The sequence below is a fragment of the Myotis davidii genome, unplaced genomic scaffold, assembly GCF_000327345.1.
Source record: "Myotis davidii unplaced genomic scaffold, ASM32734v1 scaffold248, whole genome shotgun sequence".
In the NCBI taxonomy this organism is placed as follows: domain Eukaryota; kingdom Metazoa; phylum Chordata; class Mammalia; order Chiroptera; family Vespertilionidae; genus Myotis; species Myotis davidii.
The window spans coordinates 1,795,086-1,821,384 of NW_006299220.1; the positions used below are offsets into that span (position 1 = coordinate 1,795,086).

At 35.1% G+C, this 26,299-nt stretch overlaps 1 protein-coding gene across 1 annotated transcript in view; it reads right to left on the reverse strand.

Moving 5' to 3' along the window:
• ADGRL4 (adhesion G protein-coupled receptor L4) overlaps window positions 1–26,299 on the reverse strand; it is a 108,236-nt gene that overhangs the window by 49,935 nt on the left and 32,002 nt on the right. The window contains exon 3 of the mRNA XM_006774688.2: window positions 3,548–3,700. Within this exon, the coding sequence (XP_006774751.1) occupies window positions 3,548–3,700 (153 nt within the window). The remainder of the gene's footprint in view (window positions 1–3,547; window positions 3,701–26,299) is intronic.

Here is a 26,299-nt window from a genome sequence, read left to right on the forward strand (position 1 = left end):
TCAAAGCTATAAAAAAGAGAAAAAGAACTCCCTCCCCTTCTTAATTAAAGCAAAATTGTACTATGTAATTATTTCAATTGGACTAGAATTGACATACCATATTTAAGAATTGATCCACTTTTTCCACTACCAACCTAACTCTTGGCTTATTAATGCAAACCCGATTTCTCTAAATGTAGGCACATCATAAAAATCATGTGCTTGTTTTGCACATCAAATATTCATTTGTTACTTTTTCAGTAATAAGGTTATATTTGTTTTTTTTTAGTCTACAATAAGCCAACTCAGAATATTATCAGAATTTCCGTTTCAAAACATGATCATTTAATTGTTTTGATTCTTATAATTTTCACCAATAGCTGAATTTTCTAAAGTTGTTTAACTCATAGACTTCAAAGAAAAGATACAATGTTCAATTACTAGAAGTAACCTGCGGAGACAAAATTGGATGTTAATATTATTCAAAACGAGAAAAAAATCTGAAACTATAAGATTATCCATGAAAACAGGACATAAAAATTACAAGCAGTAAACACAGCTCTTAAGCACAATAGTAAACGTGAAGGCATTCTTAGATTCTACTCATTTGGTATTGGGAGAGTCACTTTACTATTGGATGCCACAGTTTCTGCATTTGTGAAATGCAAGCCTGTACCAGGTCTCTGGGAAGCTGGGAAAATTAACTTTTGCTTTACTGTGATTCCAAGGTGAAGAAAATCCTGCATGATGCTAAATCTTGCTCAAAGCATTCTGTAACAAAATCGCCTTATCTGTGTTAAATAGTATTTAAATATAGACTAAAAGTAAAGAATTTTGCTTGGGTCATTTTTGCCCTGAATTGCAGTTTTTCATTATCTATTTATAGAGATTCTTAATGACTATAATTATCAGACATGTCAAATTTAACTATCAGCTAAACTTTCAAATTAGAGGCAACATAGTAGAAGGTGATATACTAATGTATAAAAGGAATAGAATTATGGTTCTCTGTTCAAATTCCCTGAGGATTTTACTACAGGACTGGAAAAAAGAAATAGTTGCTCTGCTTCTCAAAAAAGAAGTTTAATCCTAAGGACAACAAGATTAGTGAGAAATAACAATTTTCCAGAGAAGGAGTTTTTTACTGAATAATCCATCAAACAAAACAAGTAGAAACTGAAGGACTCAGTACTGAGTATTGGGTTTTCACATAATTGTTGTGTTTACTGATTACTTAAAATAGCAAAAAAGGGGATTAACAAAAAATTAGGGCCATTCCACAGTATCTCAATAATAAATAAACATTGGGAGAAAGATTTATATAAAAAGATTTATATATATAAAGATTTATATATACCTATATTATTGATTTCAGAGAGGGAGGAAGGAAGAGAGAGAGAGAGAGAGAAACATCAATGATGAGAGAGAATCATCCATTGGCTACCTCCTGCACACCCCCTACTGGGGATCGAGCTTGCAACCTTGGCATGTGCCCTTGACTGGAATGGAACCTTAGACCCTTCAGTCCTCAGGCCGATGCTCTATCCACTGTGCCAAACCACCTAGGGCAGGAGAAATAGTTTTAAATTACAAATGTATTTTACCCCCAAGAGATGTTGGCATTGAATAATTTGTGTGTGTGTGTGTGTGTGTGTGTTTTCTCTGTATCTGTGATTCACTTTTTTTTCCTAATATAGGAATTCTATACTTATAAAGAACACAGAGATATATAGCCTTTTGTGAACTGATGCATATTAAAATAAACATGATCAGATGAAAATGCAAGATGTCTTCTAGAGATGAGAAGGAATGAAGAGCACAATTAAAACTGTATTAAATACAGTGATTAAGATGTCACAACTTAGATTTTTTTCACTTACTGGAACATTTATAGTAAAGTTTACAGACCTAAAAAATTAGAACTTAGCTACTAAAGGTAAAATACTCACATTAAATAACATTATAAGAATACTAGCAACAAGAGTGTAGGCTCAAGAAGAACAGAGAGTGAGGTACTATAAGTTTCTGCTTAGAACTTCATGTTTATCCTATTTCCTTAATAAAGGTAAATCTACATTCCAATAAAAAATGGTACAAACACTAAAGATAAAATTATCATTCAACAAAATAGTATTATTTTCTCATATTTTAAATCCATTATGCCCTTGCAAAGCTTGACCCACTGCATTTGCATGATTCACGTCAACGTATGAGAATTTAATGGCCCACCCACTTCAGTCTCATGTTGAAATAACAATGGCTTTCTAGATACAAGACTGTGATCTAATTCTCCCTTTATCCTAAATGAATTGAGTATAGTCCTGTACTTCCCTTGGCTATAAAATGAGGAGAATAAAATCTTTCCTGTTTACATAGCAAAGTAAATGTTATGAACCGCAAGTACATGAGATATCATAATTTCTTTGATAAAGACATTTCACTGATAAATTTTCTTTGAATATTATCTCCTAGTTCATCATGTTGTTAATAATAACACTGCCAGAATTCTACTTAGTTTACTGATGAGAATCTCACTAAGGACCTAATCAAAGGCCTTAGTGCGATCTAGATTAACCTGAATCTCTTTCTTTTAATTATGTAAAGTAGAAGCAGCACACTATTCCTGTCTGTGATGCATAGAAAGTCCTGAGTTCTAGTCCTATATATATACCCTTGGCTATGTGATTTATCTCTTAGGGCCTCAGTTCACCTATTAATCTTACAGACAATTATCAATCATAATTAATTATACAAGTTGTTGGTAAACTGGACACTTTTTAGAAAATATGAGTAAGATGATTTATAATTTATTTTCAAAGTTCAAGTCTTTCACTTCAAAGAATTTTCCTGTGGGACTGTTCCTTTATTGAAGTTTCTAAACAATCTTTTATTCTCAGGCTATAATCCAAACTCTATAGGATCTGACAAATCCAATGCATAACCAACGTACAATAGGACATTTAAAAACATCTTCTAGATACTCTCTTCAGACTCAGTATCATATTTCATTTAGGGATTGAATTGAAATTATTATCCTCCCAGATGACATTTTAGTGAAATGGAAATGCTTTTCTAAATAGGACTCTAGTGTTCAGAAAACCTTACTAGAAATCTTAAGTGTAACTAACTTTTTGAAGGAAGCAGTAAAGCACTAGAACAAGTCTTTCATGAGTAATGTCTATCTGAATATATTCTAAGAAAATGTAGACCCCTTTTCAGCATATTATAAAAAGCACTGGTATCTTGTGATGCAAATCATTATTTTCTTGAGTTAGGACTTTAAAATGCAAGTAGTTATTCTGTTGTTTGTCACCATAGTTCATGAGTTTTGTTTTGCAAACTATTTGATTTGTCTCAAAAAAAATCCTTTTCTTATATTCTCAAATAAATGTTTCATAGTAACTGATCAAACAACATTGGAGAAATAAAGGAATTAATGAAGTTTCTGAAAGCATTTAACAACTAGAATATAAACAAGGACTGGCAGAATTTGTTTAAAAACTATTTTATCTATGGAGGTAATAGCATTAAGAGATAGGTAACATTTTAAGTGAGACAGTTGACTTACCTATGCATTTGGTTCCATCATTAGTGATAAATCTGACTTGGTTACTGCTGGATCGAAAACCAGGTGCACACATACAATAGTAACTTCCCTCTGTGTTAGTGCAGTTAGCATTTTCACCACAGGACTGGGTTAAATTTCCACACTCATTATCATCTGTGTAAATATAAATTTAAAACATTATTTTTATATAATTGAGATGAAAATAGTAGGCTATTTTCCATTAGACATTGGGGATTTGACTGTTAAATAGTTTAAGGCAATACAATGTTTTTTTCTAAGAAAAGTTAGGACTAGAGAAACCACATTCCATACTTGTGTTATTCTTGTTTATAATGTAAAAGCTTCTTTGCAGTTGCAAAACAAAATAGAATCTCTTACTTCAAAAGTAGTGAATGTTGCTGGTGAATCTATATTGGAATATTTTCATATTGTCTATGTAACTTAATTATAATAATCTCAATTTGTGAATTTATAATACTTATAATCAGCCCAAAGTATTCCATAAGTTAAAAATGACATGTTCTAATCATGTACATTTTTATCACTTGTTCCCAACAATAAATTTTAATTAGTAGCTCTATATCACTTCATTTATTCATTAACACATTAATTACTATATGCATTATATTGTCCTATAGAAAAGTATACAAATGCACACAAAACTGTACTATGGCCCATGGTCCTTCCCCTTGGATTCTTTTTTCTTTTTGGGTTAATGCTTTTCTTTTTAAAAAATTTACTAAATTTATTGCGGTGACATTGATAAATAAAATTATATAGGTTTTTACCTATACAATTTTATAACACATAATCTGCATATTGAATTGTGCTTTTACCACCTAAAATAAAAATCTTTTTTCACCATATGTTTGGCCCCCTTTACCCTTTACTACCTCCCTCTGTTCTTTTTCCTTCTGTTAACCACCATCTTGTTGTCTGTGCCTGAGTTTTTGTCTGTCTTGTTTGTTCATTTGCTGCTTTCAGTTCTATATCTCACATATGAGTGAAATCATCATTCACAGTGGCAAAAAAGTGGAAACAGCCAAAGTGTCCTTCCATGGATGATTGGATAAAGATGATATACACTGAGTAGCCAGATTATTATGACCGGCCAGATTATTATGACCACCCCATCAGTACTTCATTGACACTTCCAAAAATACTGAATATTAAAAACTTCCTAAGCAAATTCTCGCAAGGTATTGTTATTATTATTATTATTATTTGCATAACTAATTCACTTCATTCACTTCATTGTTGGGGTGATCATAATAATCTGGCTGGTCATAATAATCTGGCCACTCAGTGTATATGCACAATGAAATACTACTCAGCCACAAAAAAGATGAAATACTGTCATTTGTGACAACTCTTAGGTGTGTATAACATAACTAGAGGCCCAGTGCATGAATTTGTGCATGGATGGGGTCCAGCCAGTCTGCCCTGATTGGGGCTGATTGGCTGAGGGGGGGGGGGTGATCAGGGGTGGGGCCTGCCAGGGCAAGGGGTCATGGGCAGTTGGCTATATGGCCCTGCCCCTGATCAGGGTGGGGGCGTGACCAGGGGCAGGGCCAGCTGGGGGAGGGGCCAGGGTAAGGGGTCATGGGCAGTTGGCTATATGGCCCTGCCCCTGATCAGGGTGGGGGCGTGACCAGGGGCAGGGCCAGCTGGGGGAGGGGCCAGGGTAAGGGGTCATGGGCAGTTGGCTATATGGCCCTGCCCCTGATCAGGGTGGGGGCATGACCAGGGGCAGGGCCAGCTGGGGGAGTTGGCCCTGCTACCTGGTCCAACTCCTGATTGAACTCCTGGTCAAGGGGACAACTTGCATATTAGCCTTTTATTATATAGGATTTGCCAGAAAATATATAGGTTCATAATTCCTTTGTGAAGTCAGAAAGTATATTTATATTATCTCTATATATAAAAGCCTAATATGCAAACTGTTCCCATGGGAGTTGAACCAGGAGACTAGGAGTTTGATTGCTCACTCTGACATGCGCTGACCACCAGGGGGTGGTGCGGAATGACGGGAGACCCCGGCCGGTGGCCGGCACCTGGGGAAGGGAGGCCCTGGCCGGCTGCCGGAAGGCCCTGATCGGAACTGATTGCTGGCCAGGCCTAGGTACCCTACCCATGCATGAATTTCTTGCACTGGCCCTCTAGTCTGTCAAATAAATGAAATAGAAAATAAGTGATTATGGTGGTGAAAGAGAATATTTTTTGGTCCATAAAATCCTATTGTGGGTTGAATTTTACCTCCCAAAAAGATATGTTTAAAACCTAATCCATTGTTTGTGGATGTAACTTTATTTGAAAATAGGATCTTTGCTGAAGCAATCAAGTTAAGATGTGGTCAGAGTGGATTACCTGGGCCCCAATCCAATGACTGGTGTCCTTATACTTATGGGAAATTTGGACAAGGAGACACAGAGGAGAAGGCTATGCACAGACAGATGCAAGGATAGCTGGCAACGAGTAGAAGCTGGTAAGAGACAAGGAAGGATTCTTCCAAAGACCCTTCAGAGGAAGAATGGCTTTTCAAACACTTTGATTTCAGGCTTCTAGCCTCCAGAACTGTGAGGAAATACATTCATGTTGTTCTGTGCTCGTTTGCTAGGAGAGCCCTGAAAATTAATAGATCCAAATTGGCCAATGTAGTACAGGTAAGTAAGTATTGGTTAGAGAGAGAGAAGGAAGGTCACTAAAGAAAGACAGGATGTTGGGCAACTGTGTAAGCATAGGTTGACTGAGTCATTTCTGAAAGTCTAATTGAAAAGCAGAGAAATATATCATAGGCAATTAGGTATAAAAACAAGTCAAGATTAAAAACATCTTAGATTTTTATTTTCCATTTTAGCAAAACAAAGTATAATTTCTTTTTAAAGAATAAATCAGATAACCTTTAATTCATACACAGGCTATTGTACACATTTAGTGATAATTATGAGTTGAATTTTTTTCAAACATTTTATAAATATTAATTTGCACTCTAGGAAGTAGGTACCATTATTATCCTCTCATACGGATGAGGAAAATAAGGCATAGAGAGGAAAAGTAATTTGCCAACATCACATAGCCACTTCATTGCAGAACCAGGAGTTTTATTTCCAAAGCCTGTTCTCTTAACTGTTGAATCCTGCTGTCTAATTAAGCATCATTTTTAAAAGCCAAAATATATCATAGAACATATCTAATGAATTATAGATCTATTTAGAGAGAAGGAAAGATATTGAGGTAATGACTTCAGAAGGAAAATGAAAACTTTATTTACATTCTAATTTTAACTTAAATTTTATTCCCACTTATTTATTTTCAAGCACTAAGGATCTAAGTACGTAAGTTAACATTGGACAGACAACTGCAGGTGAAGTCCTCTCTTTTTTCATAAATGACTACTATGAAACAGGTCAGATAAAATTTGCAAATGCTAGCATTTCAAGATATTCAACCTATTATTTAATATTAATTTTTATCATTTTTATTATATTAGTTATAATAGGTCAGCTCCCTTAAATATACAAAACCATCTAATTACTCAGGACAATAAAAGATTATTTAATGCTATAGTCAGAAACCAACTTTAGTGTTTAGGTTTATGGTGTGGCTTCTCCCACCATTTAGGGGCACAGGCTTCTTTCATTTAAAGGCTCCACCACCCATAGGGCTTCCCAGCTGTCTGTTTTTATCCAGGTGGGGAGTTGAATAGAGTATAATAGAGTATGGGCTTTGACCATAAATAGTACCCATCCTTTTCATTTATATTCTATTCACCATAATTCATTCAAATGGCCACACCTAACTATAAGGGAGGCCAGCTCGGTGCCCAAGAAGAGGAAAGAAGAAATGCTGCACAGCCCAGAAGTCTCTGAGATACTTATTTTTTCACAAGTATAATGATACTTGTATAATGAAACCAGATATTCATAGGAATACCAGAAAGAATTTCCAAATATAAGAAAATGTATTTGATTAACCACAAACTTACATAAATTAATTGGTTGGATCACAAAAGGAAGATAATATTATACTTTTGATGTTATAATTTTCTTAATCAATAAATATAATCTGAATTAGGCAAATCCATTGCATTAATAACATTTACTCTTCCCCTGGCCAACCATTTATTTTGTATAGTTATGATATTTTGGTATTGTGTCTTTAATGGGTAACAAAAGAACCATGACTTTGTCTTTGTTTTCTAGAACCTGAGCATCTTGACAGGCAAATGAAGATATAAGCAAGATAGAGCAGGAAGTGTGGGTGTGGGGAAAGAAGATGGCAAGGGTAAATAGTGGGCTCCTTCATTTTATTGGGGTGAGGAAAGAGGTCAGAGAAGATTATTGGGCATTGAAAGATGAGGCTTTCCTGCATTACATTTTTATATTATTTTATTTAGATATAATTTACATATTATGAAACAGTTAAGAGATGTCATGAACAGAAAAAAAATAATGTAAGTGATGTATGTTCATCTCCTACCTGACTATAGGGTAGTTTCATGACTTGTAGCTTCTAGGGAACCCCCTTTAAAAGATGACTGACATGGTTGTCTGATTGACATGATTAATAGCATTCCCTGAAGTCTCCCAATGGATCAGGCACCAAGCTAAGCACTTCATATACATGATCTGACTTGCATTTCTAATCCTTATATAAACCCTGTTAGACATGCATTATCCTCATTTTATAAGTAAGAAAACTGTAATATAAAATGTTGGATTACTTTGCTTTAAGAAACACAACTAATAAGGGGCAAAATTTGATTCAAGCCTAAAGTACTCCGAATGTCAAAGTGGTCTTATTTTTCTTACATACAATATTATTAAAAAGGTTTATAGTAGTAACCACTATCATTTATTCAATGTTTATTATGTGCTAGTCATTGTAATCAGAAGATTACTGTAAAATGGAAAATACATTGTGCCTACCTCAGGCTGTCAAGAGGATGAAAGGAGCTGATGTGCAGACCATGCCTAGACTGGTGCTCACTTGTAGTAAGTGCTGTATACAGGTGTGCTGACCGTATTAAAAATATTTTTATTGCTATATAATCAGCTCTTATCATACCCTATTTAAAATTCTTAACAGCTACCTGATTTTTAGCATGAAATGTAAGGTCCTTCATAAGTAAACGTGCTTTATCTCTTTTTTATGTAGAAATGAGCTTCCAAAGTCTGGGCACCAGTTTACATCACTCATCTGTGTGTGTGTGTGTGTGTGTGTGTGTGTGTGTGTGTGTTAATAAAGATATTTGTGAAGAATTTATAATGTAAGATATCAAAATGCTACGGGTTTCCATTAGTATGGATAGGACATTTCTTTATGAAATATAAGAAAAGATCAAACTAGTTTCTCCATAATCCATTTTTAAAGTTCCAATAATTGAATGCTCCTAAGCTACTTATTGTAATTCTTTGAAAGAAGAGAAATAAAATAAAAATCATTTATAATGCTCATCTTTTTAGGCACCTCCATTTTAAACAGTACCATTGTAATAACATTTTTGTAAGAATTATTCCATGCTATTAAAAATTATCCAACATCAATAAAATAATGGTATTTCATTTTATTTTGTGTAAAAAAATACAATTTACTTCACAAAAGCTCTCTGGAAACAAAGTTTTAAATGCTTGAGACCTGTCCTTGACTCTTTAGTATTCCATGAGGTCCAAAGATCAACAAATGTAAAATTTTCATTACTGTGAGGATTTACTCAACTCAGATCCATCTGATGGCAAAACTGGTAAGAATCCCTTCCTAGTCTGAGGAATGGCTCACAAATTGAACACAACCATTTAAATCAAGTTAAAGAAACATAAAACAAAGGAACCACGCATCACCTAGAATGTTTTTGCTCCTAGCATACACCCAAATCTCTACGTTAGGCATGCCACCATTTCAATTGCTTAGAAAAACCAGGTGAAATGAAAAACTAGTCAGCCATCTTTATACCTTACCACAGGCATCTCTCTGATATTTTGAGTTCTAATCCCTTGTTCCCGGAAAGTTCTAATCTCCAGTATGCGGCCTGATTTATTTTGGGGTGAATAGAAAGAACAGAGTAAGAGAAGCATTTTGAGCGCCCCCTGGAGGCCAACTACTTGGAGACACATTATGAACAAAGGGGCTCTGGGAAACTTGTGCAGGCCAGGTAGGTATAATCTAACATTTGACTCCCACAGATAGCAGACAATAGAAGGCTGATATGGTTTGTGTTACTGGGAAGTTCACCCCCTATATAAAGGATTTACACTTTTAAAAATGTAAAAAGCATATATATATTTAAAACACTTTGCTCAGATTTAGCATTTGGCCAGGCATTTGTCACCCCTAAGATAAAGTATATGGCGGTTGGAGGAATTGAGTAAAATTGCTGAAAAAATAATAATAAAGTAAGATAAATTATAAACAACCTTATATAAAATGCTGAAGTGTTAATAATTTATTAGTGTGGCTGTATTTAATTATTAACTTATCTATTCTGTATATAGAGATATATTGTGCATATATAGTCAGAAAGCAAATATATATGTCTATGTATTCATATAAAAATTAGACTGGTTTATTAAAGTTAGCTGAGAATGGCTCACAAATTGAACACAACCATTTAAATCAAGTTAAAGAAACATATTTCACATACATTGGTCTTGATTCAATCATTCAGTTACTCAAATATTTATGGAGTTTCCCAGTCCCCAGATGTGACTATGTCTATACAGGGAAATATATAAAAATTAATCAAAAAGTCAGGATTGGTGCCCTGCTGTCAGAGTTCACATTTTAAAGCAAGTTAACACAGGACCATATAATTGAGGTCTTATTAAAATAAAAAGTTTCAATTTTTATCACAAAATTTGCTTGCCTTCATGGCATACTGGGAAAAGTTTATATTAACTTTAAAAGGAATTGTACTCTCAGATCAGTTATTGGTAATATAGAGAATAATGAAGATGAATCCCTTGTGGTCTAGAGCTGTAAAAATGATATGCAAAAATAAAGTGAAAAAGGACCCACTAGGTCTGTGGTATTGGTCAGAGTCCAAGAAAAGGAGGCACTTTATATCACCTAGTTGTGTTTCTAAAAATAAATTAACATGCCAGTATGTTATTTGAACTCCAACACATTTCAAAAAGTCTTGAGTAACATATTAATAGGCCAAATAAAAAAGATTGAAAATGTTTTTTTTGGTTTTTCATTTGTTTGTTTGTTTCTCTACGGTGTGGGTTTGAGCACTTGACCTCTTAGCTTCCTTATCAAGAACTTGGAAATAAAAATATTTTCTGGTCTATCACCCAATCTTCTGTCCAAGGTATACAATATGGATGAATTCCCTAATAGTCGAGCTCAAATCTTGTTCCATAAAATACCATTTATCAGAAAGTAACCTCTTTTTTTCCCCTGAGGTCCTAGAGATAGGTAAGAAATTATCTTGTAAAGTCATATATAAATTTGAATTATTTAAATTGCCTTATACTTTCCAGTGTCCAGCTTCACAATAATTAATTGTCAAGGAGAAAGTTTCTTTGGTTGGGGGTAGTATAGGAAAATAGAAACCTGCTTCTTTTGTGCTATTATTTCCATTGTTACAATCAATTTGCAAGTTATGATACCAAATCTTTATATCACTACATTTAATCTGTCTTGTGGGATTATAAAATAAATGTTTAGATAAGAATGTCACTTGAAAAATTCACTGATACACTGAAAATGAAGTTAAATTTTAAAACTTATCAAAAACATTTACTAGGAAATATTTGACATTCTTTTAGCAAAAATTATTCCTGCCTTATGTCTAATACACTGCATTAAGCACAGCAAGAGCAAAGGCATGCACACAGCCTGTGACGTAAAGGATCCAGGGCTACTGGAGAAGATGGGCAAAACCCAAATTGTTAGAATGTATTATGTGTAACAAATAAAAGAAGTATCTAATGGAACAGTAGTAACTCAGGAAAGAGAATGGTTTCCTCAGCAAATTTTCAGGATGAGGGGGTGAAGGTGATTTATAGGGAAGGTTTAGAGAGGAGGAAATGTCTGAGCCAGGCATTGACGTATAAGAAGAATTTAGACAAAGAAAAGGGTTCCCAATAATCCATTCAGACAAAAGAAAATGTTTACTGAAATGTCTGTAAGCCTGCAAAAGCAGCATATTCTCAAAAGCTCTATTGTTGAACACTGGGTAGGAGGGCAGAGGTTGCTGGTTAAGAATCTGAGCTGGTAGGCATGGTCTAAAGTGGGAAAACACTTGCTAAGAGCTTAGGAATATATTCATTGGGTAAAGCATGGCCATCATCAGATTGTATGTAGAGAAGAAATCAGATGGAATCTGAATTTCAAAACAGTTTTAGAAATATAAGGAAAACTAGCTAAGATTCAGGTAGACCTGGTAGAACACTGCAAGCCATGAAGAACCAACCATTTCAGAAGCACCTAGTTTTTAAAAAGTTAATAATCTGGGAGAGAAAGAAAGTGGGTAAGATTAAACTAGATGAGGCATAAATTGAAAATTGTGTCACCTGCATAATAGCTACATGTAGATCTTCATAGTATTATTTTTACTTGTGTATATTTGAAATTTTCTCAATAAAGTAAATTTTAAAAATCAGAGGGGATTGGGGACTAATTGGATAGGAGTTACTTGGAGAGAGAGGGGAACAAGGATGACTCCCAATTCTGACCTGGAAGGACTTGGTGAGTAAATTGATTCACTTACTGAGACAAGGAGAAGGAGAGGAGGAGCTTTCCTCTGGGCTGAGAGAGTGAGTTCACTTTGGGGCATGGAAAGATTGAGGTGCCTATAGGACAGTTAGATGGAACTTTCATCAGTTGGAGGGTCAACCTTATGCCATGAATTGTTTAATCACAAGGTGGAGCTCAAGGCTCCCTTTGCAGAGAAGCATCTGAATCAAGAGTCTGGCATTTACTAGGCTCCAGTGCAAGGAAGTCTGCTGTCTTCCTCGCACTTATCTCTGGATAACCTTTCTCTCCAGACTCCACCTGCTTTGATCTCAGCAGTGAAAATGAACTTTGCTGTGACCATTATTGCATCCCGTTTTTTTTTTTTCTCTTCTTGTTTTTTTGTTTGTTTTGTTTTGTTTTGTTACTTGGGTTTGCCTATTCCTACCAACTGAGTGACAATGTCCAGAATTTAGGATGTGAGAATAGAGAAAAGGGGCCAACAAAGTCCCTTAATACATTTTTGTTTTCAGTGTTGGCTAGAGCAAATCCTCGAAGTTCCACATGGCTCAGTCCAGCTTACCAAAAACCCACAGAGGGGGTAAAGATAATAAAAGATGCATATACCAGAAATATCTTCTCTCAATACAGAGGTGGACAAAAGTAGGTTTATAAAGAACTCTCTGGCAAAGTGTGCTTGAGTATAGTCATTAGACTGCAAGAATGTGTAAAAACTGAAGGCTGGCAATTTGAACACTTTAAGATTGTAAATGCTCAAGTTAAAGCTATTGTAATAAACATAACCTGCATGTTTTTCCCCCCTATGAACCACTGTAAGCTTCCTTTGCCAACCCCTGTCTAGTATTTTTGGGCAGCTTGAACCTACAGTTGGTTATTCATTTAGTTATGGTGGGCTTGTTTTAAAAACTAGATCAGCATGATTTACATCTCATAATCATAAAAAGAGAGAAAGCATTTTTCAAGTGTTCTGCTAGATTGCTCATTTTCTTTTATTTGCTACGATAACAAAATGATTGATGTCCCCGTTTTACTTAAGAGGAAACCAATTCTCAGATGGCTTAAATCATGCCAGTTTAGAGAAAGAATCTGTTGGACACGGTTTTTATACTTAAGACTGCCTGACTCCAAAGACCAAGTTAAATCTTTGCATTGTAGAGCGAGGTGTACATTATCAGAAAGTGTGCTTTGAAAAAAACACAAGTTGTGGGCATCTAATTATCCAATTTCAAGGGTGATATGAAGTAATAAATTCGAATGTTACTGGTTTAGTAAGACACTGATATGCTAAAATCTAAATAAGACTTTACTTGTACTCCATTTTCAATCTACTGACCACAGATGGGGAAAGTAAGTTAAACAGAAAAAAAAATGCTCTCCTCTCTTTTCTTAGCACTTAAAATAGTATTGCTGAAGCTCAAATTAATTATAACAACTTGAAAGCAAGGAGCTTTAACAGCAGCATCAGTCTTCCACACATTTTCCCTCTGGACATGATTCCAGTATTGCTCCGTAAATTTCAACACTGCAATGACTATAACCAATATGTGATTCCTTGTGAAATAGGCCCTCTTTGTCAAATATGTCTAAGGGGGAGCCAGGCAGAAGATCCCTCTCACTCCCCGCCCCCTCTCCCCATTTCTACCCAAGGCAGCCGGCTGGGATCCTTTGTTTTCAGTAGACTATCAATTCTCTTCTTATACCCAGCACTCTAATAAACTTAGAAAAATCATCATTATGAGCCTCCTCGATTATGGACTTTCTATGATTTGGATTTTTTCTCGGAAATATCAAGGTAAACAATTTCCTTGATTTTCAAGGAAATATCAAGGAGAATAGGGAAGGAGGTAGGAACGTAACAGAGTTATTGTTTCCACACTGGAACTGCCATTACTGTCCTCTACATGAGACAAAGAAGGGGACCAAAGGAGAGACATAGCATTATATCTCTCTCCCCCTCTGGGAATTTCTTCTGCACCTGAATCTTTAAGTGCAGACCAGTCTTTGAGTATGACGCACACATAACCCACCCCTCCACATCCACGTAGTCTCATATGCAATCTTATTAAGAAGACAAATATAAAAATAAATACAATATTGAGAAAATACTTCTCATTTTTCCATTCTTGATTATAAAACATAAAGTATAAATTCCTCTTTCCCATAAGCATAGAATGAGTAGGCCTACTTTAGTAAAGAAAAGGTTAGACACATCAAATACAAATGTCAGAATAGTCCTGGTAAAGAAAGCAGAATTGATTACACAAGAATAAAATGTTTATGTTAGCTATTTACTATTTTTAAAATTTTACTTAGTGGAAATGAGTTTTTTAAACTGTTTGAAGCACCAAGTATCATTTCAATATGTTTAGAGAAAAAGTTTGTCTTTGACTAGGGATCAGGTTTTGCAAAGGATTTATCAGCCTGGGGGAGGGCAGAGAAAACATGTATAAAAATGTCTCTGCTGCTGTTTTGACATTTGTCTTCTGAGGGAAAGACAGCATTAAAAAAAATGGTCACATCTTATTTTACCATCTTTTTTAGTCTTCTTTTTGTCTGAACTATTAAAACACACATTTTAAAGCAAAAAAGCAAAATCAAACATAAGTAGAGTAGGCAAATAGGAGGAAAAGAAACCATCTCATATCTCTAGTCACTAGAAAGCACTTTTCTTGTTCACTGGACACAGAAGGTAGGAGAAAAATTCTCATACATTCAATTCAAATTATGAGTCAATGATTCTGAAATTTTTTCATTCCATTATATCTATAATGGTAATGGTACAGATATGAATAATATTTATAGTCTTTGTGGTACTTTAAGTGATGGTTAAGAAATAGTTTTTTTAAAAACTATCTTTATTGATTTTTGTTTCTAATCATTAAAGTAATACACATTGAAGGGAAGAATCAAGTCAGTCAGTGAGAGAAAAACCTTATCAGCTCTCAGTTGCAAAAATAGTTGCCAGTTTACAAAGGAAAAATTATTAGAATAGTACCTGATTCTCCCTAACAGGACTGAGAGACAGTGAAGTGGCATGTATAAATCATTAGGATAAAATGCCTGTAATCTGATAATTCTCTAACCAGAGTAAAAAATATAACTCTCATCAGAGTTAAAAACACTTGTAGAAATACATGGATAGAAATATCTCTATTGCTCTTTTTGCATTTACTTATTTTCTGAGGGAAAAGCAGGAAAAAAAATGGTCCCATCTTATATTACTACTAGGGCCCCAGTGCATGAAGATTCATGCACAGGGGAGAGGTAGGCTCAGCTCGACCTGCACCCTCTCTAATCTGGGAGCCCTCAGGGGAGCCTTCTCCAATCTGGGAGTTTCTGTCTTTGCAATCATATGAGCAAATAATCTGAGACCCTCAACCCAGTTTGGTTTGTTGCTCACAGAATAATAGAGGCTTTTTTTTTTTCCTTTGTTTCATTGGTGGAGATTTCCTGGAAGTTTTAGGATATCTTCCCTTTAATTTTTCCTAGACACTCTGATATTACTTATGTCTCTCACCTTTGCTTTCCCTCCATCCCCCACCACAACAGTAACTTGCTCCAGGCTCACTTTGCTCTAGTGTCTAGGAGATCCGTCTGCCACCAGAACTACTATTCCCGGAATTCTTGGTGCTCCCCACACTGGGAGCGACCTAGGGAGCCAAAGCCCCTTAGCCTCCAGCTCTCCCGCTCTGCTCTCCACCTGGTGCCTGTGTATGCAAATTAACCAGCCATCTTTGTTGTGTTAATTTGCATATTCACTCCTGATTGGCTGGTGGGCATAGTGACGGGACAGTCAATTTACATGTTTCTCTTTTATTATATAGGATCTTTTTTGTTCAGAGAGTATAGCTCGACTCAGAGAGTAGGTCACCCATGCACTCTATGTAAATATAATATGCAAGATAATGTTCTATTTAAATAACAATAAATTTAGGAGACAGACCTCAACATGGAAAAATTAGATAAAGATATAACTGTGGTGGACCATAAACCCTGCAATATATAAATTCAAATGGATGATGAATGTATGTTATAAATGTGTAATATAAGAGATAATTAGGATTCTCACAAAATATCAACTGAAACCAACTAGTAAATAGTCTGGACATAGTAAGGTTAATAAGGTTAATATTTCTTTGGTCAGGGTGAGAACAGAGTAAATTAGTCAAGTAAAGCACACTGCTAAAAGGAAGTGTCACTAATTTAAAGTACAAAAGTATGCATTTATTTATGAATAACAGAAATAAGAAATGGACTGAAATTTCAAAATTGAATGTTCATAAAAAACAAGGAAAAGCGGCATAAAAAGTAAACTGACAAAGTCAAAACTAAGAGAAAAATAAAATTATAAAATAGCTAATATGAAATAAATTTGGTGGAATAAAAATATCAAATGTACAGACTGTTACACTAAAAGGAAAAGACCCATATTTCCCCATCATAAGACACAACCTGTTAGATTAGATTATAGATGAAATTCAGCTATATTTTGTAGTTACATGGGTACATATCTAAGCTTTCAGTAAGTGTAAATTGGATATAGTTGGATTTTTTTTTGAAAATATTGTATTACATTGATGACATGTCAAAATTTATGGCATCTTAAAATCAAGGAAATAAGATCACATTAATACTTAAATGAGGCTGACAGTCATGTAATTATATACAGGGTGAGACAAAAGTAGGTTACAGTTGTTTGTATAAAATGGAATATAAAATAAACAACTAATCTCTCTATATAAAAGGTTAAACCAGTGTCCAACCACCTGACCAGTAGCTATGATGCACACTGACCACCAGGGGGCAGATGTTCAATGCAGGAGCTGTTGAGCGACAGCAACTTTGCAGAGTGCCCTCTTGTATTCTAGGATCCCTCAGGGGATGTAGGAATGCCAGTTTTGGCCTGATCCCCAAAAGCCAAGCTGAGGGACCCTCCAGGAGGAGGACCCCATTCACTCCGCAGATGCTCTCAAGCCCCGGCGCTGCCCCCGGTGTGGCCAGCTGGGGAGGTACCGTGGGAGGTTGGCTCCAAGGTGTGTCTGGCCCGTCTCACCCCATTCTGCCTGCCAGACACCTTTTAATTAATTTTCTTTCAATGTGGACAAATCTGTGCGCCAGGCCTCTAGTAATATAATAAACTGTTTTGTGTAATCACAACTGTAAATCTACTTTTGCTGCACCCTGTACTTTGATATCAAATGGGCCATAAGGCAGAAAATGCAAAGACAGAAATATCTTCCTTAACATCTTACTCCAATCCTGCTCAGCTCTGACTCTTGGTTATTTCTTTCAGTGCAAGTATCAGAACAGTGTCTAGCCTAGTGGGAAACCTGGTATGATGAGCCCTATTTTAAAAAATAGCAATTAACAGAAGTAATGGAATTCAACTTATATTTCCTTTGATCTCACTGGTCAGGACTCATTTTATGTTATTCTAACTTTTTAATTTCCTGTCACTGTATAAAATGGCCATATCCTTTTCCCTGGATTTCCCTTCCAGGTACCAATTCAAAGGTTCAGAGATCTGGCAAAAATTATGTACAAGAATATAAAGTAATATAATATTAAGAATAAGCAAGAGCCTAAATATCCAATATATTTTTTAAAATTATCTGATAATGTACAGCCATTCAAAATTACATTTTGAAGAATATTGGCTAACCTTAGATAATGCCCATAGCTTAATAATATATGAAACATCCTGAACATACAGAGTTAAATTCCACCTTCCATTGCTTACAAATTGGTTGAAATATCTCTGAAATCTTCTACAAAAGATGCTCACTTAGAGGCATACCTTTTTTCATAGATAAAACCTATTCTTAAAATAATATTGGATTAAAAGTAACTATGCATTTACAAAATTGCACCCTAAGTCTAAAAATGATATAGTAATCAAATACTAAGAAAACAAAACCATTTTTGACAATATTATAATCAAGAATCGAATTCAGTTATAAAGTAAAAAATATTACTTTTTCTATATTGATAAAGTATGCACTTTGCCTCTTTCTGTCCCTTGCTAATCTCCCTTTTCAACGAAAAGCCAGCCTCAGCTTAGAAGCTTCAGCAGGCATCGATATCGTTGGAGGCATATCTTCATATGAACTATCTCTGCGAAATAAAAATGTGGCTTTTCTAAAACAGCACATGCTTGCAGCTTGATTTTTAAAATCTATGATATTTTGCTAAAGGTATTCAGATGTGTTCTGAACTGTATCTGTAGCCACGGCCATTTATAATTGCATATATTTTACTAGAGGCCCAGTGCACGAATACATGCACCAGTGGGGTCCCTCAGCCTGGCCTGTGGGATCAGGCCGAAACCGGCTCTCCGACATCCCCTGAGGGGTCCTGGATTGCGAAAGCCTAGGGACCCCACTGGTTCATGTCAGGGCCAAGGAGGGACATGGAAGGTTTGCCAGTTGGGGAGGGATCCAAGAGGTTTGCCAGTTGGGGAGGGACCCAAGAGGTTTGCCAGTTGGGGAGGGACCATGGGAGGGCTCCAGGGTGTGTCCAGCCTGTCTCACTCAGTCCTGATTGGCTGGACCCAGCAGCAAGCTAACCTAACAGTTGGAGCATCTGCCTCCTGGTGGTCAGTGCACATCATAGTGAGCGGTTGAGCAGCCTAAGCATATCATTAGCATATTATGCTTTGATTGATTAAAGGCCGACAGGACTACCGAACACTTAGCATATTAGGCTTTTATTATATAGGATGTGGTAAATAATAGCTAGTGTTTTAAATTATCACACAGATACCATAATAAATATTTAAAGCATGTTTTGGGTAGCCATAGGCCTTTGGATTTCACCATAACTTTGACAATAAACATGATTCCTTGCTCTTGAAACCATAATTACAGCCCTGACACCCTTACTGAGTGACCAACATTATCTTATATCTATAGCCAACGGTGATTGCCTTGAGGAGTTAGTAAATTTGAGATATTATCTTAACATTACCACTTTGTGTATTTCCTAGAGTAAACTTTTGAAAACTTTTGAAAACAGTCAAGTATAGTAAAAAAGCCATTTTACACACCCACATGTGGACATATTAATAAATAAATTGAAACTTAAGAAAACACCTTCTGTCAGGTGCCATGCTCTGATATTGTTTATTCTATCACATTTCAGTATGTTTTAAAATGCTGTCCCTGATCTACTACATTGACTGAGCGGCCTCCTAATGGGTCATGAACTATAGTTTGAACAAGCATAGTTGGCTCAAGTCACTTAAATCTGTTTAATCTAAGTTCCACATTCCAAGACACCATTTGTTGATGACCTACTCTATACCAGAGGCCAAACCGTGTTTTGTTTAGTTTTGTCTTGTTTTACTAGCAGTTAAAACCTGGAAGCACAGGGACCCGGGCTGCATGTTAGCCTCGATGTCCTTATATGGGACTATCATATGTATTAGAAATATGTGCCCTCTATGGGTGGACACAGCTTTGTGGGCATGGGGGTAAGTGAGCAGAGGGAACCTTTGAACACTGGGAAAAATCCAAAAACCGTCCTCTATGCACATGCAGTCTCTAATACCTGTGTCATGGCACTAGACCTGGAGACCACAGCAGGAGCAGGGTTTCAGGCTATATTTTAACTGGCATTGAATGCATTCATAACATGCCTCAGTTAGCAGCTTTCCTTTTTAGAGATAACATTCACCCTGTGTTCACCTGTTATCCCTGAGGACACCTCCACATTATATTCTTCCACCCTTGATCTATCTTCGAATTTTAACTCAGTATCTACTGGACATTCCCACTGACTTCTCCCAACATTTCCCTGTATTAAATATTGGAACTTTTTTACCATCTTCTTCAAAGGCAACAGCCATTTTTTTTCCCTTAAGTTCTTTGTATCTATACCATTTATTTCACAAACCTCCTGCAGACCCATGTTGAAGACATCTTTGATTCCTTGCTCTATAATTTTCTCCATCCAAGCATAAACTTTATCTTGACAATGTCAGAATGACATCTTTGTCTTTATATAGTTCCCATAAAACATATCAGTCTTCAAAAAAATCAGTGAAATTTCACATGTATTTTGATTTATTTATATATGTATATATCTGTATATCTATAAATTATTTCTATTTATTGAGTGGAAGAATACAGAAATTAAATTTCATGATTTTTTCATCATTCTGATAATAACATCCTTTCAAATATGACAGGTATATCACTATATGCAAAATAAAGTACAATAATTGTGATGCCATATTTAAAATTCTGGCTACATAAAATTAATTAAGTAACACACTTTAATTAATTAAAAAAAGGAGCCAATGTACGTAAGAAAAATGGCCATGGAAGCTTACCTTTTCTTAAGAAAACGATATGGAAAACTATGGTGTGCATAAAAGCTTGTTTCTATATTTTATTATTTTAAAATATTGTTTCCATATTTTATTATTATAAGTTGATGAACTCTACTAATTTGTCCTTTTTCAGTTCTGAGATTCTCAAGGAAAAAGGCTATATATTAGTGATATCTGGCATATATTAGATGCATAGTAAGTGCTTGTTCATTGAGGAGACCACAATATTAATTCTTGTTGGCACCAAATCTGAGTATGTCATATACCTTTATGGACAAGCTTCTAAAAACTTGGTATGCGATTTGTAAGAGGTGTGAATAATACTAGTGACCCTACTGCAGTGCAGAGGCTATGCTGCCTAATAAAATATTCATACTCTGCATTTCTTTTGCCCACTTTATCCTAAAGCATACCACAAAACTATTACTCTACCATTTATGTCTGGCCAGTCTCAAACCATCAGTCACTTGAGTGTTTTATATGATTTTTTTTAATAAATGGGTAAAAATAAATTTACACATAATAAAATCAAGGCCTCAAGAGATCATTAAAATACATAACAAAACAATGTTTTATGGGACATACAATAAGTACATTGACTTTCTTCGATTTGTAGAAGTGTTCATTAATTTAAAATTTTTTACTATTCAAAATGAGGTATGAATAATTTATAGCTATCTAAATTGAAAATGATACTAGGTGTATTCAAATATGACACTTCCAGCCCTGAAATAATTGCCTTAAGGGTTAAGTATAAATTACTTTCTTCAATCAGTTTTGTAGCCTTAGAGTACTGGTTAGGTACACTGAGCTGTGTGAAGATGATTTAGCTAATAGTACAGACACTGGGGAAAAGGCATGATGCCTTATTTTCTGGACCAGTGATCTGACCCAATACAGAATGGTTAAACTGACTATATAACTTGAGGTATGAATACTTAAGAGCAAAGGAAACTGATAAAAACTTTGTCGCACTTCAAAATAAAGGTTCAAGATCAGAGTGATCCTGATAGTGTTGTGTAATGTACATTCTTTATCAGGTTAGTGCTTTTCTAGCTCAGAGTATGCAAGTTAGTGCATTTTTTATGTTTAATAATATCCTTTTATGACAAGCCACTTCAGTCTTAAAGGTTTCTCATTTTTATTTCAGACACTATTTCTGATCAATGTACAACATAGAAAAGGTTTCAGCAATAACCGTAAAGTTAAGTTGTTTACATCCCAGATGTGATGCCACAGTAGGTGAAAACAGCAAGGACATTCCAGACAGCTTGGATTGGGGCTTCATTCCTACTATCTATTTAAAATGTTTTCATGTTTATTTTTCCCCAGCACTATGGTTAGCAATGTCATTTCAAAATAAAATTCTTCCATTTAAGTTCACCTTTACCCCTAAAATGTTTCATCAATCATAGTAAAACTGTGCTCTGTCATGGGGTAATTGCAAATTGGCATGCCAAAAAGTGCATCTACATATCCTCCTCCCCACATCTCCACACTGGGCAAGGGCGGAAGCCAATTTATTAGTTGAGATATTGTTAAACTCATCAAATAAACTCATCAAATCAGTTTTCTGCTTCTGTGATGTTATCTGTTAGAGTATCAAAGTTGTTTATTTCAAAGGCCTTGTGGAGATGGGTTCGATAATAGTTATACCTAATGCCTTCACTGTGCAGTCTTATTGAACATGGCAACTTCCTGGTTCCTGCTAAATGACTCATACTTAATATCTTGGAAGAAGAAAGATGTGTATGTAATCCAAATAGAATTCTACTTATTGGTGTGTTAAAAAAGTGAGAACATATTAAGTTGAGAAGATAAAACCAATTCTAGAATTATTTACAACTAGGTTTGTGGGGGTTTTTTTTGTTTTGTTTGGTTTGTTTGTTTGTTTACCTCAGGGAAGTCACTTAGATCTATATTGTATCTGTGTTTTCTCACCTACAAGGTGGTGACATTAATACTGCACCTTTCCAAATTTCTGTAGAATTGTTTTCTGTAATAAATGAGATAGTGACTTTACATGAACATGAATAGGCAAAACTATGAAGTTATTTTATGTCTAGTATTTTAGTCTTAAACATAGAAATTTGCCTAACTCATAATATACAAATCTAATGGTTATAATTATCTAGTCCAGAGTTCTGATAAAATGCAAATACATATATTTTAGGAGATTCCTTTTTAATGTAAAAGCTAACATTGCCTAATTTTTAAAAATTTTAATACAATCATGCTTGAAGATGTATTGAGAAATAAAATTTGTTGTTTGAAAGACAAGGACAGTGTTGCCTGTTTGGTTTTACAGATGTAATCTGTTTATTAGCAAATGTTCTCAAATTCTGTGCAATAGTTCTGTTTTCTGATTAATCTCTCAAAAATCATCAGATTTTGCACATAGTTTCATGGTCAGTACATACCTGGGCATGTTTCCCCTGAGTGTTTTTTTGTGCCCCAGTGCTACTCCCTCTGTTGCTTCTGAGTCTCTGGTTTTGCAACAAGTGTGTGGGAAGTCTGGTTGAGGAATGAGATTGCCAGTGGACCTTGCTCCCACCACGAGTGGGCCTCTCAGCTCTGAACATCAGACTGAATTCACCTGGGAAGCACATATTTCTGTGGTTTTACTGGAAGCCAGACAGGTGACACCCTTGGGTTGTTACATTAGCATTTTCTCTCAAATATCTCCACTTACTCCTTTGTTTTCCTTCCAAATTTTGTCTTTTCTTTCCTTATGAGCTAGCTTTAAAGCATTTTAAAAACAAGTTGTTAATTTTATTAACCAATCTCACCCCAATACATATAATAGAAAATAGACTAGAGAACCCAGAAACAGATCCATGTGCAAAAACCTGTGTGTAGTAGTAGTGGTGTTAGCAGAAGTATGTGTGTGTGTATTGATGAGTAGTTTGGAGAATAAGTGCTATTTTTCTTTTAGCACCCCCAGAACCTAGTTATAGACTGTGCTAGTAAATAATGTCCTTAACCTAGAATTGATGAGCAAAGTCTAACACAATTAAAATACCTGACTGTCACCTCCATCATGTATTAGTAGTAGAAAATACTGACAAATATAGGTCGCTAGACCAGAAAAGATATTCATTAAATAAACAAAAAATTAACAAATAACTGATCATTAGGAATTAATATCAAAATTAACAGTATCATCCCCACAAAACTTTTCAGCCATTTAAATTCCTATAACCATTCCATCCCCTATCCTACCTCCTCATTTACCTTGTCTATGTGGAAAAGGTTCAACTTCCCCAGAATCCAAAATAACAGGACTTCCATTTAGCTTTTGGACCTTAAGTCACCAATAAAATAATCAGTTATCTTCTAGTTTAAAAGTATCTCCACCAAACCAGTATTATATGAAATGCTGAAAGGTATCCTTTAAGAAGAGGAAGAAGAAGAAAAAGGTAAAGATACTAATTATGAACAACAAATATGCATCTATCAACAAGTGAATCTAAGAATCAAGTGGATAAATAATCTGATGAACAGAATGAACTGTTGATTATAATAGAATCAGGGGCATAGAAAGGGAGTGGACTGGCTATTCTTGGGGGGAAAGGGGTGTGGGAGGTGCCTGACTCTAATTTTTGTGTCTGTTATCAGGTTCCATATTTCTGAAGCTTGGAGGACTCTGGGAGAATTCTCTTGCCCCCTGCAAAGGATTAACATAGACCATCTGTCCGTATAACTGATCCTTTTACCCACACAACTATTTTTGTGTTTAAAATGTATTGCCTACCCTATTGCCGGCACTGTAAATGTGAAAGGCACTATCTTTGCCCACAAGAACATGGAAGATGAAAAGCTACAATTTCCAAGTAGAAAATTGCCTGCAATAATCAATGCTTCAATTCCTCTCCCATGTAATTCCTCAGGCCATTGCTGCAAGATATTTCTGTTTTTATTATCATCTTTTTCTCATAACCTTATTCTTCAACATATATGATATATACTTCCTTTTGCAAAGAATTCCCTAAGAAATGTTACTGTATTTTACAAATATGCACAAGAGCAGACTGACATTTATCAAGTACTTTCCAGGTGCTGAAATCTGTAAGTGCTTTACATGTGTTGTTTCAATTGATCCTTACAAAAGTTCCTGTGGGTTGGATTTCATTAGTTCTATTTCATCAGTTAGAAAAGTAGACGCAAAGACATCATCTTTTTTTTTTTAATCCTTCTTTTTACAAAGCTGTAAATCTTACAGTTAGGACTAAGAACAAAAGTTAATCTAATATCAAATATATATTTTTTCCTTTGCTATTCTAACATCTATAACATAGTGTAGTTCAGTATAGTATAATATAGTATAGTATAGATATTAGAATGACAAATAATGTCAGTGTTCTATATTTTAATATTTTGGAGCGAATACTCATCATTTACCACTAGCAGCAGCAACTTTTTCAAATCAGTTATGAGTTGAATTTAACAAAAACAAATCTCCAAATGTGCCTGACTTAAACCCAGAAAACATTACAGTCTTCTCTAGACCTGGCTTAGTTACCTCCATAATATGCTAGCCTTCCTAAGAAGGTAAAAACAAACGTTTATGATAACTTGTAAATGGTGACCCTGACCCTCAAATATAAACACTGTTAATAGAGTCATGAGAGTTATAGACCCCAGATATAAATGTCATCATATTCTCCCACTTCTTAAAAAAAAGCCTTTGTTTTCAAAATTAACTTCAAATGCCATGTATTTAAGTCCATTTCCCATAGCTTGATATTGAAGCCCCTTCACAGTCCAACCCTTAATTGCATCTCTCTTCTCACCTCTCTCTTGCAGCTGATATTTCACATCTATGAAGTATATAAATATTATCAAAAACCTCATGTCTCTAATTTTTGGAACCATTAAACATACGGCTTCTGACATTTTTTCTTAACTTCACTTTAGTAAAAACTACTAATGTTTTAGGACACAGTTCAAATTTCATCTTTTTCCAAGCAGCCTTTCTAATTCCCCATCTGCACGTGCCCGTGAGCCAGTTGGAAGGCATTCCTTTCTCCCATGTGCTATCTCTCCTCATTGTGGTTATTCACACTGAGTTCCAATCCTTTTTATTTAATACATAACATTTTCACTTGGTCTTTCTTCTGAAGGCTAGGGGCATCATCTTTGTTTCTTTCTAGTGTTTCATACCTTTCATCTAAGAATAGTCACAATAAATATTTAGTTAAAGAAATGCTGCTTCTTACAATATAACACGGTCTCTAATAGAAACCAATAAATCAAGTCCATTTGACTGTCTCACTGAAAAATAGTGCTGACTTCTACAATTAAAGGGTTTTACTTAATATTCTTAAAACAAAAAGTTTTACAGCCACCGAGGAGTTATTTATAAAGTCATAAAATTTAGAAGAAATCTTTAGTAATTAGTTTACTATTGAGAGCACTAAACTGTAGCCTAATGGAATTTATGAATAGTTCTGAAGAAACATTTTATTTCTTCACAGAATTACAAGGCTGGAAACAAACTAGGAAGGTCACGTAGTTCATCTCTCATGTTAAAATCATCTCAAAAAGAAGCTATATTATTTGTAAAAAAAAAAAAAAAAAAAAAAAAATAATCTTAGCAAACCTGGCAAATGAAAAGATGAGAGAATTATTAACTGCAGAAAAAAGTATATGAGAAAAAGGTGGGATGTGGCACACTGTGTGGCTTGTGGGTAACATTTGCACAGGCATGAAAATGTAAAAAA